The sequence below is a fragment of the Otolemur garnettii genome, unplaced genomic scaffold, assembly GCF_000181295.1.
Source record: "Otolemur garnettii isolate 467f Iridium unplaced genomic scaffold, OtoGar3 scaffold00003, whole genome shotgun sequence".
Lineage (NCBI taxonomy): Eukaryota > Metazoa > Chordata > Mammalia > Primates > Galagidae > Otolemur > Otolemur garnettii.
Genome location: NW_003852398.1, coordinates 42,946,794 through 42,963,293, shown reverse-complemented (window position 1 = coordinate 42,963,293; position 16,500 = coordinate 42,946,794). Strand labels below are relative to the sequence as shown.

Below are 16,500 nucleotides of genomic sequence, written 5' to 3'. Positions count from 1 at the left end.
GCCCACCACAATGCCTAGCTATTTTTTGGTTGCAGCCATTATTGTTGTTTGGCCGGCCAGGGCTGGATTCGAACCCGCCACCTTAGGTGTATGTGGCTGGCACCTTAGCCACTTGAGCCACAGGCGTGGAGCCCACACTTACTTTCTTGGCCTGGATACTGTTGTTTGGTTCTGGGAAGCCCTGGCCATGTGGCTGGTCAGGCACAGGGTGGGTGGCAGAGTTTTTAAGAATCTCTTCCTCCTGAGAAGTTGGTGGGAACTGGGTGAAGCTAAATTGATAGGACCTGGGGACAAAACCAGACCTCCTTAGGTTGGTCTACCCCTAGACTTCAGGTGCTTATAATCAGAAGTCCCTGGTGCCCCTCACTCACCCTGGCTGAGAAGTACCAGCAGCCTCCTCTCCAGCCTCTCCACAGGCTGGCCTCATTGCAGCCCAGACATCAGCTAAAGGAATCAGCCCATCCAGCAGGCCTAGGGGTGGCTCTGGGCTGGGCTGGAAGGCAAGAGTGTCACTCAGAGAGGGATTCAGTCTGGCCAGCTCCTGAACCAGCTCCTCAAGGTGCTGACTGAGCCATGTTGGCCTGGAACCAGGCTGGCCAGTGGCCCAGGCCAGGGCAAAATGGTGAGAGGGCTCTGGGGCATCAACTGGCAGAAGTCTGAGATCACTCTCTGCAGCTGCTGGGGGGTCAGTAGTCCGCAGTCCAGTGGGGTCAATAGTTGGGACGTCACCATTTGCAGTCCCAGAGGGGCTACAGCTTGTGGGCCTGGAAACATCAGCAGAACCTTTTGCTCCCTGCCAGCAGTCCTCTGCCCCTGCAGTTCCTGGGTACTTATAGAGGGTATCTTCTGAGATTTTGGCCTGGCCAGTTCCATACTGCTGGTCAAAGGCATGGACACTGGAAACAGAAGAGACAATAAAACAAAAAAAGCTCTAGCCACAGAAGAGGGGTATCCCCCAAGGGCTGCCTGCCCCCACTCCCACCATCTGGGCTCCCAGACTCCAGTTAGGAGAGGGTTCTCTGCCCCTCTGCCATTCTGTAGATGTGTTTCAGGGAGCGATATCGCACAGTGCTTGGAAGGAAGAGGGAATGCACCTGGTTGAGAGCCCTTGGGGAGTGTGGAAGTCTGGTGGTGATCTCATTCTGACCAGGAGGGTTTCTTCCAGGAACACTTCATCATCAGAAATAGAGGGGAGTTGGGCAGACACAATGCAGGTCTCTGAGACCCTCTGCTCACAGTCGGCAGGGCTGCACTGGGGGACCTCTGCAGGACACATCACTATAGTCTCCTTCTGAGTCAAGAACCTAGAGGCAGGGACCCCACACTGACCACAGTGACCAGGAAGGAAGCTCTTGGTGTTGCACCAGGGAGACGGGAGGGTGTTCAGCGTGCAAAAGACAAAGCTCAAACTGAGAGTAAATAGGAGGCCCTCCCCTCTGCTTTCTCAGGCAAGATCTATGAAAAGCTGCTCCCTGCACCCAACTTGGTTTACAGAGTGGCCTATGTCTCTCACCTGGAAAATTTGGTCTGAAACAGTGGCCTGGGAGTTTCTGTTCCATGGAGAATAGCCTGGAAAGGTAAACAGTCAACTGAAACGTTGCTGGAGTTTTCGGTTTCCCAGATGCTGTGCCCCCTTCCCCACCAGCCTGAATCCCCCATCTTCCATACCTGGACACTGGGCATGGCCCCTCCTGAACCTTCCCAGGGATCCCCAACTTTGCCTGGAGCGCTCCGACTCTGACTGGCAGGCCCATAGGCATCAGCGAGCTTCAGGCATCCGGAGTGCTGGTCCGCTGTTCGTTGGGGCTGGGTCTTGAGCAGCCATCCTATCTGGTGATCTTTGAACTCAGACAGCGCGGGATGTTGCAACTCCTGGGGCTGGGGCCGCGTGAGACCAGAGCTGGAGCAGGCCTCACGCACGCATTCCCCCACTGGCGTACCTCCCCGACCCACGCGGTCCAGCTCTCCCGGCTCCGAGAAGCACCACTTCCGCTGCCGGCTGGCGAGGCGATCCCGGCCGGCAGTGCCCAACGCGGGAGTCGGGGAGGGCGCCGGTTCCACCGCCCCACCAGGGTGGCTCAGCGAGGCGGAGCGCGAGTGCGCCGCCGGGGGCCGCGCGGGGGCTGTGGGCCGTAGGCGGGCGGGCAGGCTCATGCGGAGCTCCTTGCGCTGGAAGGACGTCTCCCGCAGCACGCGCCGCTGCGCGCCCTGCAGTCGCTGGCGGTAGGCAGCCCTCGAGGCCGGCGGGCTGGGCGGCTCTGAGGCCCGCGAGGCAGCTTCAGCCTCCGCCGCCAGCGCATAAAGCAGCGGGGTGGCGTGTCTATTTAGTGGCCCCGAAGCCCCCTGCACCTCCGGAGGTGGCGGCTCGCTGCGTGGAGCGACCGCGGACCCAGGCCGCGGTGATGCTCGAGGGACGATGTCGGCCGGGGCGGGGGCCGGGCCGCCCCAAACCACGCGCACGTAGTCCCAGTCTAGGTAAGGAAGGTCAGCCCCAGGCGACAGCGAGCGCGGCTCAGGGCCGCCAGAAGCCGCAGAAAGAGAGCTGTAGGCAGAGTCTGCGCGCGTGGACAGCCTTCTCAGGTCCAGGCTGCGAGTGGAGGAGGCTGGAGAGGCGCGGTCGCCCCCAGCACCCAGGGCTTCCATGGCTGCACAGATGGGCGTTGAAACTGGCTGGCTCCGTAGATCCTGGACAAACACAGACGGACTGGTGGTGAAGAGCTCCAGGACAGCCTGCTGGCCCCTCCACCACGGAGAACTAGGCGCTTACAGGTCTCCTCTAAGGTCACACTATCCCTAGCGCTGGCATGCCCCCTCTCCCGGATTTTGGTGGTCACCCTGGTGTCAGGGATTACATGAACAGTAGGACCTGTCCCAAGGAGCAACTCTGCAGGTTGAGGGCCAGAGCTCACACTCCCTGCTGGAGCTCTCCTAGGCCACAGCATGGCCTCCATCCAGGTACCTCCTGCAGAGCTGAGGACATACCCATGCTCCTTTCCTCCCCAATCTTGTTCCGCCCAGGTTGCTTCCTGGCAGCTGTGTTAGCTTCACCATGTGCTCTTTCCCTGATAAACAGTGGTCTAGAAAGACCTGAGATCTAGAGAAGCCAAGAAAGGAGGGAGGGGAGCCAGGACAGAGGCAGGGGCAACTTGACAGCCTCCCTCCCTCTGTGCCTGTTACATTCCAGGTACTTTACATAAATATTTATGTTGATCCTCACAACTGCTGTCTGCATTCTACAGATGAGGACACTGTGGTTCTGAAAGGAGAACAATTGTGCCCAGGGGCACACAGCTGGTAAGTGGCAGTGCCCTGCCTGGAATCTGGGCCTGCCTCCAAGCTCACTGCAGCCAGAATCAATTTCCTAGAACCCTGCTGAAAGCCATTTTACCATGTCCTCAGGCCCCCAGCTGCCTGAATCCTCTAACAAAACCCAGCTTCCACTGTGGGAAACAGTTATCCCCAAATCCCAGCAAAATATTGGCACATTTGGGAATAATATGGTCCCTGCTTCTGAGACTTTGCTTTTTGTCTAGGAATGACCACTGACCTCCTGCTTTGCCCTGCTACTCTTGTTTCTCTTGTAGGGCTCAGGTGAAAGATCTCCAGACCTTTGGGATTCCTGCCATGTCCGGAGCTTACCCCCTCATAGCACCCATCACTGTAATAGTTGACTTGTTTGTGTTTTAATAGTTGGCTTGTTTGTGTTTCTGTCCTCCCAGTCCCACCCTGAGCTTACTGAGGACAGGCCCTACTATTATTCCTCACTGTACCCTCAGTGTCCAGTATAATGCCTGGCATATAGTCAGTGTTAAATATTTGTTGAATGGGAAAGGAAAGAACAGAATTGCAGGAAGTAGATATAGGGGTGGCCTTGATAGAGAAGGAAGAGAGCGCCTTAGCTTCTGCACAGCCTTCTCTCCTACCTATTAGGGTTTTCAGAAAAGAAGACAGGATGGGTGAAGCACTTGTCACCATGGACACTGACCAGGTTACTCATGCATTATTAGGAACAAACAGAGTGAGACAGGCCAGAAAACAATACCTCCCCAGTACCGGTAGTAGAGGGGTATCAAGGGTAAGAGCTGGGTGGGTATGTATGGGTCAAGGTAAGAGCAACTTTGAGGCTTGGGAACCTGAGGCACCCTATGAACTAGGAAGTAGACTTAGAGGGTCTATGAACTAGGAAGTAGACTCCTTCCCTGAGCTGCATGGTGGGAAGCGCAGAGTAGGGTGGTCACATGCAGCTGGGGTAGGGACCAAAAAGCAGGCTTGTTTGATCCTCCTATTTACTATTTGGAGCTCAGTGTTACCCTCTATAGTTTGAGGCCCAAACTATTACAGATTGCTGGTTAGGTCGGGGTTGGAGAGTGGGTACTGGTTTGAAAATATGGTTTTTCCTAAAAGGGAGAAGCAGTACCTGGAACATACCCAGGAGGGGCTCTCAGCAGACCTGGGGACAGAACATTTTTCTTTTTTGAGACGGAGTAGAGTGCTGTGGCATAGTAGCTCACAGCAACCTCCAACTCTTGGGCTCAAACGATCCTCTTGCCTCAGTTTTTCTATTTTTAGTAGAGACAGGGTCTTGCTTTTTGCTAAGGCTGGTCTTGAACTCGTAAGCTCAAGCAATCCACCCTCCTTGGCTTCCCAGAGTGCTAGTATTATAGGTGTGAACCACCACGCCTGGCCTCAGAACATCTTTTTTTTTTTTTGAGACAGAGCCTCAAGCTGTCCCCCTGGGTAGAGTGCCATGGCATCACAGCTCACAGCAACCTCCAACTCCTGGGCTCAAGCGAGTCTCCCACCTCTGCCTCCCAAGTAGCTGGGACCACAGGCACCCACCACAACGCCCAGTTATTTTCTGGTTGCAGCCATCATTGTTGTTTGGCGGGCCCAGGCTGGATTTGAACCTGCCACCTTAGGTGTATGTGGCTGGCGCCTTAGCCACTTGAGCCACAGGCGCCGAACCCCTCAGAACATCTTGAGGTGACCCACTTGGGGGCATCTTTAGGCCCATTAAGCCTGGTGACTTCTTTTGAAAAGTGTTTCCACTCTCTAAACTTCAGGACAGTAAGGTATTCTGGGTAGTGGCTCCTGAGAGCTGCTCTCAGAAGTCCTCCCTGGTTGCTCAGACACCAGTAGCTTTTCCCTCTGTCCTGAGCCCTGCTTGGGAGCACAGTTTACCCTGGCTCTGGACACTTCACACTGCCCATTTTGGCTTGCCACATCTACAGACAGGAGTGGCCAAATACAAAGATGTTTCCTCAAGTGAGGCCTTGAAAAATCTATGAAAATCTCTTATTTATGAGTTACTGTGTTAATAAAGGATTCTGAATTCACCAAATGAAAGCTGCTTGAATGGTCCATAAAAAATGTGTATACATATCTGTTTCCTTATCAACTCTAACTTGTCTTGAGGATGTTCTTGCATTGGTGGCCCCATCAGAATGACGTCCCTGTGGACATTAACCTCACATGTCAGCATGCTGACATCGTGCTTTTTGAAAAACCTGCAGCTGGAGGGCCCAGCTGCATTAGTGTATTTGGGGCCTGAGCAAAAAGTAACAGGAGTTTTCACATTTGGCTACAGGGAGCCTTTTCCAGTCCAGCCAGCCCCTGTGGCAGGGGGCAGCCATATCCTCCTGACCCCAGCTGTGGGCTGGATGGCAGAAGCTGGCACTTGTGCTAAACAGAAGGCCAAAGGCTGGAGCTCAAGTCTCACCAAATCAGGGAAAGCAGCACTGAATTTCTGCTAGAAAGCTACCAGATTGGGGTCCCAGGGAGAGGCGGAAACATTGGATATACACTTGTCGCTGGAAGGAAGGAGCAATAGAGGAAGAGGAGACAAAGATGAATTTGGCATTCAGAGCTAGGGGTCTGAGTGGTAGAGGCAGCAGTGTGAAAGGAGCAAGCTGGGACTGGGAGTGGCCAAAGAGGTCCACTGCTCCTTCAGTCGTAAGTCTGGGCTGGAGCTGGGTAGAGAGGCTGGGCCAGGCAAGCAGGCAGACGCAGGTTTTTAGTTAGGAGTTGTTGGGGGAAAATCCATGATGACAGTTTCCAGCAGATAAAATTACTCCAAGGCAGAGGGAACAGACTCAGGTAAACTGATAGAAGAGGCTCCAAGAACAGACAGCCTCAAAGTCAACAAATGATCAGGGTTTAAGTCGTACCTCTCTCAAAGGCCACCTCACATCTGATCTCTCTGCAGAGGGGTTGTCCACGTCGCCCCCCTCCCAATTGATCTTCCTTCGTTAGTGGGTTCACTGTGAGAGCACTGTCTTCAAATCGGTCTCCCAGCCAGACTGAGTTCCTGGGTCCCGGGCTCGTCTTGAACCCCAGAACCCCAGACTAGGCCTGGACAAGCGTGTGTTCTGGTAAGTTCCATGTCTACCCCTGCTCCCAGCGTTCCCCCATCCTCCCAGCCTGTCCGCGCCGTCCGAGCACCCTATGCAGCATCCGCGCTCCAAGTGAGAGTCTGTTTTACGTGGCTCGTCGGTCGCTGCAGCCCAGATGTAGAATTTCCAGAGACCCTAGCTCCGTGCCACGCAGAGGAAACGCAGGATGCTGGCGACACTGATTACAGGCGACCGCGGGCGTGCACCGACCATGGTACCTGAGTTTCAAGTTCTGAGAGTCGAGGCACCAGAGGAAAAGAGGCACAGGCCCTGGCGACCGCAGGGGGCGGCAGAGTCACGCGGCGCGGCGGGAGAATTGATGGCCGCTGACCCGCGCATTTCTCAGCCTTTCTGTTGGGTTCAACGTCGGGGAAGGAGGGCTCAGATCTCGTGCAGAGGGACAGGGTGATCCCGTGCGAGAGGAACCTGGATTCTCCAGCAGCTCGGCGAGTAAGGACAGGAGCCGGGGGTCGCAAAGGCCCCACCGCGTGCTCCGGCCACACGCAGGCCCCGCAGCAGCTCGCCCAGCCGGCCGGGGCTGTCTCCTCCCCACACCGCGGCCAGGAGTAAACACAATCGGATTCGGCGCCAGGACCAACCCCTCCAGACCAGACGACGCACAGGCTGCCCTGCGGCCCGCAGCCACCCCTACTCCGCCTCGTGGCCCCGGGTCTGCCCCCGCCGCCGCACGCCCCCGGCTCCCCGCCCCACCGCGTACCTGAGGCTGGGCCGGAGACGCGCTCCTGGGCGTCCGCGGCCGCGCGGTGACATCAGAACCCCGGGCTCAGGCTCCGGACCCCACCTCCAGGCTCTGGCCGCCGCCACAGGGGAGGCGCCACGTCCGGCCACCGGGGGTGGGAGCGTGGAGCGGCGGTGCTGTGGCGGGAGCTGCCGCCCCTTCCTAGAGTCTGCTCGCGAGCCCACTCCCCGGCCCGAGCGGTAGATTTGTTCTCCCCACCAGGCGCCGGCTCTCGCCCCAGGCCAGAGAAATGGAGGCGTGGGGGGAAGGAGGGTGACTACCACGACTGCCCGCCCACCTCCTGGGCCGCCGGGCCCACGAGTCCCCAGCGGCTATGATACTCGGTGCCCAGGTCCCTGGGGGCCCTGACACTCCCCTCTGTGGGGAAGTCCAGGCCAGGTCCTCAGTGCGTCAGATGACTGCCCCTTTTCCTCTCAAGTCTGCAAAGAAAACAGACCCACCCAGATTAGGCCCTATCCCTGGGAATAACACACACCTTTCCTCTAACCTTTTCTCTAAACACCCAGTTGCCAAACTCCACTCTTTTTTTTTTTTTTTTTTTTTTCTGAGACGGAGCCTCAAGCTATCCCCCTTGGTAGAGTGCCATGGCATCACGCTCACAGCAACCTCCAACTCCTGGGCTCAAGCGAGTCTCCTGCCTCCGCCTCCCAAGTAGCTGGGACTACAGGGGCCCACCACAATGCCTGGCCATTTTTTGATTGCAGCCATCATTGTTGTTTGGCGGGCCCGGGCTGGGGATTCGAACCCGCCACCTTAGGTGTATGTGGCTGGCGCCTTAGCTGCTTGAGCCACAGGCGCCGAGCCCAAACTCAACTCTTTGACTGCCACCATGGTCTCTTGTCTCCTGTTCCTATCCCCCTTCTTTCCATTTCTCTTTCTACTCAGCATGGTCTAGGCCCTTTGGCTTGCTAGAGTGTAGGGAAGATGTGGGGAAGCCTTTGGACTTGTGGGTGAGTCCCTAGATGCTCATATGCATACCCCCTATAGCTGGAGTCTGTCTCTAAAGGCCTTCACCTTCACAGACTTCCACGTCCCAAAGAATTCTCTACCTGCCTCTGCCACTGTGTTGTTCTTTTTGCTGTGTCTTCAGGCTTCCCAAAACTACCCTATGAATAACAACCCTGCCAAGACATGCTCCATTCCTGAGAGGAGCTGGAGACCCCTCACTGACCCCCCCCCCCCCCAGCTCTCAGATCTCTGTTCTTGTCCTCAGCAGCCCTCACTCTACCACAGAATCAGCAGACCTGGGGACAGGGATCATGCCCTCCCAGGATGGCATCCCTGGTGGATAAAGTTACCCATGGGTGTAATAACTAGGACTAGGAATTCTGGCCAGGAGTTAAGGAGCTTGAAGAGTTCTGTCTTCTTGGGTCTGAGCCTGGCTTATAAGAGTGGTGATCTCCTGGCCTCATTCCTTCTTCAAATACCATCTGGATTCAGGCATCAGCTTCAACTGGAGCTGGAGCTCTGGGCCTTAAAGCAGTAGCCTTGAAAGCTGGCCCTTGTAAGACTCTGACCCATGTGGTCTCAGAGCAGCACTATATAGATAATAGAAGGAACACAGCTAGGAAACCAAAAAACCATTTAAAAATTGCTCAAGTTGGGGCAGTGCCTGTGGCTCAAAGGAGTAGGGCACTGGCCCCATATGCCACAGGTGGCAGGTTCAAACCCAGCCCCAGCCAAAACTGCAAAAAAATATATATATATTGCTCAAGTTTTTACTTATATTTCTTGAAAACCATGGGCACACAGTGTCCATAATAATTTTTTTTTTTTTTTTTTTTGGAGACAGAGTCTCACTCTGTTGCCCCAGGCTAGAGTGCTCACAGCAACCTCTAACTTCTGTGCTCAAATGATCCTCTTGCCTCAGCCTCCTGAGTAGCTGGGACTACAGGTGCCCACCACAATGCCTGGCTAATTTTTCTATTTTTAGTAGAGTGGGGGTCTTGCTCAGGCTGATCTCTAACTCCTGAGCTCAAGCAATCCATCCACCTGCCTCAGCCTCCCAGAGTACTAAGATTACAGGCGTTGAGCCACCACCATGGCTGACCACAGCAATTCTTATTAACCCTCTTCACCAGCACCATCCTCCCCCTGCCACCTTGTTTGTCTTGGACAAAAAGCAACTAAGTTCCCAGAAAACAGAAATCCTGTCTACCCATATCTCTCTTGGCCTCCTCTTCTGAGAAAGAGAAAAGCTGCCCCTAACAGCCAAAAGTTGGCCTGGGACTACCAGCTAGACCTTGGTGTGGCCAGATGCTGATCTGACATTGACAGCAAGGCCTTGGTGTTATCCTTTCCAACATAAACCACTTCATAGGACATCAACATGAGACAAGGTCATTCTTTAAGGCAACGGATCAAGACAAAAACAGGAGCACTCCATGATCATGTCTGACACAAAAACATTAGACTTGTTGAAGTCACAATCATGACCATTTTTCTATCCTAGCTGATGGTGATCACTGCTTCTTTACCAATTGTAGGCTTAACCTCACTCTAGTCATTCTTCTTTCTAGATAAAATTAATACATCCAATCATAGAATTGCTCTTGCTTCCTGACAGCATCCAACACAGATGAGGGTCCTGCTTCTTTAACCCTCAAAAACTATCAGCACAAGCCCAAACCCTACAAATCCTTTCTCATGCTCTCTTCCTGAGATGCCCCATGCTGTGTGATCTCCCAACTTGTTCAACTACAACTCTGTTCCTGATGTTCTTTGGCTGGACGGCATTGAGTTTTCCTATTTTCTTAGCATAAAAGCCCAAAGAATCTTGGAAGGGTGAAGGAGGGATAAACTGCTGCAAAGGTGCAGTCTTCCTTAGTGATATATGGAAAGACAGGAAACATGCATATATTTATAATATTTGTCTACTACATAAAGAGACAGATGTCTGTGTCCTTCAGTATCTCAATACTTACTCAGGCCTGGGAGAGTTCTTTAAAAGAGTCATCTAGAGCCAGGCATGGTGCCTGTAATTCCAGTTTACTTGGGAGGCTGAGGGAGGATTGCTTGAGGCAAGGAGTTCAAGACTAGCCTGGGCAACATGGTGGGACCCTGTCTTTTAAAAACTGTATATGAGAGTCCCCATTTTCCTACATCCTTACCAATAATGCAATATCAAACTCTTTGATCTCTGAAATCTGAAAGGTGAAAATAGCATCTCCTTGTTTTATTTTGCATTTCTCTTAGGGGATTGCACATCATTTTATATATTTAAAAACCATTTGTATTAACTATGATCTGTTCATTTCCTTTGCTCATTTTTCTGTTAGGTTATTGGTCTTCTTATTGATTTCTAAGACTTCTTTATATATTAAGACAATACTTTTCCTGTATGAGGCAAATATCTTCCCAAGTTTGTATCTTTAGAATTTGTGGTAGCAATGGAGCTATAGCGCATAGTTGAAGCTACATCACTGTCTCAATAATTCAGAGATGGTAATGTACTGGGTAAAGGACATTAGAGGCCAGAAATCTTTCAACAAAATCATGTTGTCTATTTTTGAAAATCTGATAAAGCATGAATTATTGCTTATACACAAATATCTACTTAAATTGTAAATGCTTTGTTGGGTAAGTTTGTTTGCCTTTTAATTATGCAATGAATTCCCCACAGTTGTTCAAAGATAGGGCTTCATAGGAAGATAGCCACAAGAAGAAAGTGCATAGAGGATGAAACCTACCTTCTCTTGTGGAGACTCCTGACAGGGAAGGCCTCTGGGTGAGTCTGTAAGAGGTAGCCATCCCAAGGATTGAAATGACATTCTCTTTTAGATCAGCAGTTCCTGGGAAGGAATGCTGGCCTGTCACATTCCTATTGAATACACATATGTCACCTTTACCCTACAGACACTGGATGATACCCAAGCTTCTGTTTGCTTTGGTCATAATAATGCAACTTTTTTCCTCCAGCCCAGCTCCCAGCCTAGGACTATTCCATCTTTCTGTTCTGTCTTCACTCAGATGTTACCCACACATCCTTGGATAAAAAAGGATTAATGAGATAGATGGATACAGGCTTCTCCTCTTCTGAAACTTTAGTGGATCATGGACAAATAAATGGTGGTCAAATGAGCTATTCTGTGTTCTTCCGGTCTCCCAGGACTAACAAATGTCCCCTAAGGTTCATTTTGGATCTCTAGAAACTATCTCAGGCTCCTAACTAGCCCTCCTCTCCCCCACAACATTTCCCAGACAGAGCAACAGTCTTGTCAGGCCCAAGGATGGTGAGGCTGTCCCTTTTGTGTCCAGACCTAAAAAGGGATGAGATGGACTCCACAAGCCCTCTACTAAAAATGTCTTTTTTTTTTTGAAGCAGGATCACACTCGATTGCCTAGGCCTAGTGCAGTGGCATCATCATAGCTCAATGCAAACTCCAACTCCTGGTCTCAAGCAATCCTCCTGCCTCAGCTTCCCAAGTAGCTGAACCATCATACCCAGAAAATTTTTCTGTTTTCTATATGGCATCTCAGTATGTTGCTCAGGTTAGTCTCAAACTCCTGGTCTCAAGCAATCCTCCCATCTCAGCCTCTAGAATGGTAGGACTACAGCATAAGGCAGTGTGCCTGGCCAAAAGTGTCCTCCTGTTTGAACTAAACTTGCCAGATTTCTGCCTGTTGAGGAGTTACCTGGTCAGCATTTTCAACGGAAGAACAATCCAATTCTAGAGCTCTAGGCCCAGAGCTGCACACAGAGGCTGCATGATGGACTAGGTACAGAATTAGGTCATAGCATGCCATGTGCATGTGAAATAAACTTTGGCTATTGGCTTTGGAGGAAGAATATATGCCCTTAACATCCATCTGAAAACTATCCTGATTTTAACTGGCGTATCTGGTCAATTTCTCACATGGAGGAGACTTTGTCCTAAAACCTGAAGATATATATATTCAGTATTCATCGTGGTCCGTGCATTATATTTTTAGGACCCTGCCAGCCGTGAATGTGACTACACACACACACACACACACAGTCTAGCAGCTCTTCTACTTCAAGGAAAGAATCAAAAGATCTAAAAATAAACAAGCAAACAAGGTAGCAAGTTACTTTGATATTCCTAACAAATCACTCAGCAAGATGAAAGGGGAATGTGTCTGTTAATTGGGTGGGACCAAACAACTGACAGCAACTGCCTGGAAGCAGCAGAGATGGATTCATTGCCCATCCTTGATTTCTCAAAATGGAAAAGGAACAGAGAGGTATTCAATTTAATGTATCCTAAAGACAGAATAACCCATGTGGTAGGAAAGACTGAATTCCAAAGTCTGTCAGACCTAAGTTTGAATGCCAGTATGTATATGAGCCTAGAGCTATCCCAACCTTCCTGAACCTCCATGTCCTTGTTGTAAAACAGGGATGCTGCTACATACCTGCTGGCTAGAGGGTAAATGAAGTTTGGTCACTTATATTAGCACCAGGATTATAGAAGGCCATCAACAGATGGTATAGTTATTGTTATTCCTCTTTTTAGTTTCTACTGAGGAATATGATCTCAACTACATCCTAGCCCCCATTTTATCTCTAAGGATTGGTTCGTACACCAGGGGTCTCCCATAGGTGTTGTTCATGCTGTTGGTAGCTCCTCTCCTAAACTTTGCACTCAGTTCCTGCAGACAGGCCTGCAGGGAACATCTGAACACTTCCTTCACGTTGTGTATGCCTTGGGGAAATGAACCCCTTTAATGCTTGAAACTAACAAGTTTCTAACAGGGAGCCAGAAAACCTTTGAATACTAGGATGCCAGGGGCAGGCAGCAGGAATCATATTTGGGTGTTCAGAGCTACTGTTTCCCTGAGAGAAGTACCTGCCGGGAAAGAGGCGAGAAAGAGCTCCCACAGCTGCCCTGAGTTTCAGGGAAGGCAGTTTCTGCCCTTTGATGTGGCTGGAAGCCCTCTAACAAAAGTCTTACACAATCTCCAAACTAGCAACTCGGGAAACAGGATAAAGTAGCACAAGAGAAACACAAAGCAGGCGAGTTCCTGGTTCGAAGTCATAAACATTTGCTATAAAAATGAAAACAAGATTTCCCTTGAAAAACATAAAATCAAAGGCAAGAAAATTTGGAGATCAGTTGCTTTTTCCTATTCTGGTACTAAGGAGGGTTGACCTTGATTCCACCTTTCCTTTTCACAGCATGGGCCAAAACACTTACCCCAATGTCAGGCTAGGCTGGAGCCCCAGAGACATAGGCTTCCCATAGAGGGCTGGCCATGTACTGAAATTTCATTTGTTCTTCCCTCCCCCACTAGCAAATGTCCCTAGGAAGGATCTGTCATGACACTGAGTCATACAACCGATCAGCCAAGTATCGCTTCATCAGTGAGTGCTCCCCTGACATCCCAAGGTAAAGTACATTGTCCCCTACTTTACCTAATAGCATTAATACATTGTAGAATATGTGGTCATTTATTGTCTGTGGCCTAGATAGCACTTTGAAGGAAAGGACCATCATGCCTTGCATTACCAGGCTCTGTGTTTGTTGAATGACTGCACGTGGGACACATGACCACATGCGAGCCGTTGTGTCATTTCTCCATTCTGTGAGATCACAGTTGATAGCAGCATCCCAAGAATGACCTCAGCCTGCAGGACCTGTCTGTCTGTGTGTGTGTGTTATGTTGGGGTGTGTAGGAGAGTCCACACAAATAGCATTTTAGGTACAAGTGACCCACCTATGGAAGTGATTGAATTAAGAAGACTAAAAAGAGTTATTAAATTAGCAGGCAGGGCTGGACATGGTGGCTCAAGCCTATAATCCTAGCAAGGCATGTAGATTCCTTGAGCTCTGGAGTTCAAGACCAGCCTGAGAAAGAGCAAGAGCAAGACCTCATCTCTATTAAAAATAGAAAAACTAGCCAGGGCAGAGGGAGGGGGCGCCTGTAGCTAAGTGGTGAGGGCACTGGCCACATGCTCCAGGACTGATACATTCAAACCCAGACTGGGCCTGCTAAATAATAACAAAAATAGCCGGGCATTATAGTGGGCACCTGTAGTCCCAGCTACTAGGGAAGCTAAGGCAAGAGAATTGCTTGAGCCTAAGAGTTTGAGGTTGCTATGAGTTATGATGCCACAGCACTCTACCGAGGATGACAAAGTGAGACTCTGTCTCAATTGAAAAGAACAACTAGCCAGGGGTTGTGGTGGGCACCTATAGTCCCAGCTATTCAGGGGACTAAGGTAAGAGGATCTCTTTAAACCCAAGAGTTTGTTGTTTTTTTTTTTTTTTTTGAGACGGAGCCTCAAGCTATCCCCCTGGGTAGAGTGCCATGGCATCACGCTCACAGCAACCTCCAACTCCTGGGCTCAAGCGAGTCTCCTGCCTCAGCTTCCCAAGTAGCTGGGACTACAGGCGCCCGCCACAATGCCTGGACATTTTTTGGTTGCAGCCATCATTGTTGTTTGGCGGGCCCAGGCTGGGGATTCGAACCCGCCACCTTAGGTGTATGTGGCTGGCGGCTTAGCCGCTTGAGCCACAGGCGCCGAGCCAAACCCAAGAGTTTTAAAGTTGTGGTGACGTATGACACCACGGCACTCTTACCCAGGATGACACAGTGACAGTTTGTCTCAAAAAAATAAAATCAGAAAATAAATTAGCAAGAAATTACTGAATATTCATGTACTAATTGGCCCATGCTTAAGGCAAGAGGTAGAGGACACATGTCCCAGGACCCAGAAAGGAAATCAGTGGCACTCCTTCTTTCCACCTGGGAACAGTCAGCTTTGAAGGACCCGGTGGCTCTGCCCATAGGCAGATTCATCATCAACCCTCATTGAGGGAACCAGCTTTTAAAGTACCATTAGATCCCAGACTGGTCATTTCCTTACAGTCTCTACATTTCCTGTTTCATTTTCTCCTTTTGGTGGTTTTAACAAAAAAGATGACTTACCATACCCCAAAGGGCTTTCTTTTTGGAGCAGAATGCTTCACCTGCTGGTTCCAGCACAGTGATGAGGGGTGGAGGGAGCTGCCACCCTGAAGGGAAGCAAAGGTTTGGGGGACAGTTCATTTGGATTCTCTTCAGCAGTTCTTGGGATTGGGTTAATAGCTGCTGTTACCAAAGGTGACAGGTCCTAGTTCACAGCTATTCTGTGAACAAGAGTTCTTTTCAAAAATTTCATAGGAACCTAAAAAAATTAAAAATAAAGCCAAACTGCAACCCTCTGGTCTTCCTGGGGCAGTGAACGCTTTACCTGAATTGGATTTACCTTAATATGCTTAACAGCTTACAATTCAACAAATAAGACAAATAATCCATTTTTTGAAAGTAGGCTAGGGATCCAAATAGGGAGAATTTGGGCTCAGTGCCCATAGCCCATTGAGTAGGGTGCCAGCCACATACACCAAGGCTGGCAGGTTTGAGCCCACCTGGACCTGCTAAACAACGACAGCTCCAACCAAAAAACAGCCGGGCATTGAGGCGGGCACCTGTAGTCCCAGCTCCTTGAGAGGCTGAGGCAAGAGGATCACTTGAGCCCAGGAGTTTGAGGTTGCTGTGAGCTGTGATGCCACAGCACTCCTCTGAAGGTAACAGAGTGAGACTAACTCAAAAAATTAAAAATTAAAAAAATTAAAAAAACCTAAAACAGACAAAAACCTCACATATTATATTATTCCATTTATATGACATGTCCAGAATAGGCACAGAGACAGAAAGTAGAATAATGGTTGCTATGGGCCGGGAGGAGGAAGGGGTGAGGAGTGACTACTAATTGGTATGAGGCTTCTTCTTTTTTTTTGGAAACAGAGTTTCACTACGTCACCCTCAGTAGAGTATTGTAGTGTCACAGCTCACAGCAACCTCAGATTCTCTTGCCTCAGCCTCCCAAGTAGCTGGGACTACAGGGACCCACCACAATGCCCAGCTATTTTTTTGTTGCAGTTGTCATTGTTTTAGCAGGTCCAGGCCAGGTTTGAATCCACCAGCCTCAGTGTAGGTAGCTGGTGGCCTACCCACTGAGTACGGGCACCACTGATAATTGGGAAAATTGTAAAACCTTGTGACTATACTAAAGGTAACTGACTTTACACTTTAAAATGAATGTTATGGCATATGAATCCCTGTATATATATGTGTGTCAGTCTCAGACACACACACACACACAGATACACATACACTTAACACTTTTCAGTGACATGAGCCCATTCTTGCTCAAGGTCTTTGTATACCAAGCAAGAGATAGCTCCTAAGGGCTCTACCTACTCTAATATTTTAAACATGTAAACGCAGAAGGAAAGCTCATGTACTCTTGCAAAAGTTACCCACTAGTGGTTCAGCGCCTGTGGCTCAGGTGGCTAAGATGCCAGCCACATACATCTAAGGTGGCAGGTTTGAAACCAGCCC

The 16,500-nt window shown here is 50.4% G+C and overlaps 1 protein-coding gene and 1 long non-coding RNA gene across 13 annotated transcripts in view; one reads left to right on the top strand and one right to left on the bottom strand.

Annotated features, from left to right (window-relative positions):
• The window catches only part of SHROOM1 (shroom family member 1), a 14,791-nt gene extending 3,772 nt beyond the window's left edge, over window positions 1-11,019 (bottom strand). For 4 of the 11 annotated variants that reach the window (XM_023516361.1, XM_023516349.1, XM_023516332.1 and 1 more), the window contains exons 1-8: window positions 10,842-11,019; window positions 7,111-7,571; window positions 3,194-3,256; window positions 1,669-2,685; window positions 1,514-1,569; window positions 1,095-1,304; window positions 372-896; window positions 143-284 (exon numbers count right to left, since the gene is read on the bottom strand). In XM_023516361.1, the coding sequence (XP_023372129.1) occupies window positions 143-284; window positions 372-896; window positions 1,095-1,304; window positions 1,514-1,569; window positions 1,669-2,685; window positions 3,194-3,232 (1,989 nt within the window). In that variant the 5' untranslated portion in view covers window positions 3,233-3,256; window positions 7,111-7,571; window positions 10,842-11,019. Of the gene's footprint in view, window positions 1-142; window positions 285-371; window positions 897-1,094; window positions 1,305-1,513; window positions 1,570-1,668; window positions 2,686-3,193; window positions 3,257-6,167; window positions 7,080-7,110; window positions 7,678-8,201; window positions 8,737-10,076 lie in introns of those variants that run through there. The other 7 variants (XM_023516337.1, XM_023516346.1, XM_023516364.1 and 4 more) reach the window with 7 other exon arrangements.
• Window positions 2,670-3,687, top strand: LOC111727013. Of its 2 annotated transcripts, none has more exons than XR_002774666.1 (2): window positions 2,670-2,769; window positions 3,240-3,687. It is a non-coding gene; the product is annotated as an uncharacterized LOC111727013 (long non-coding RNA). The 2 variants fall into 2 exon arrangements; XR_002774669.1 differs by having other exon boundaries at window positions 2,712-2,781.
• Window positions 11,020-16,500: the final 5,481 nt, after the last annotated feature.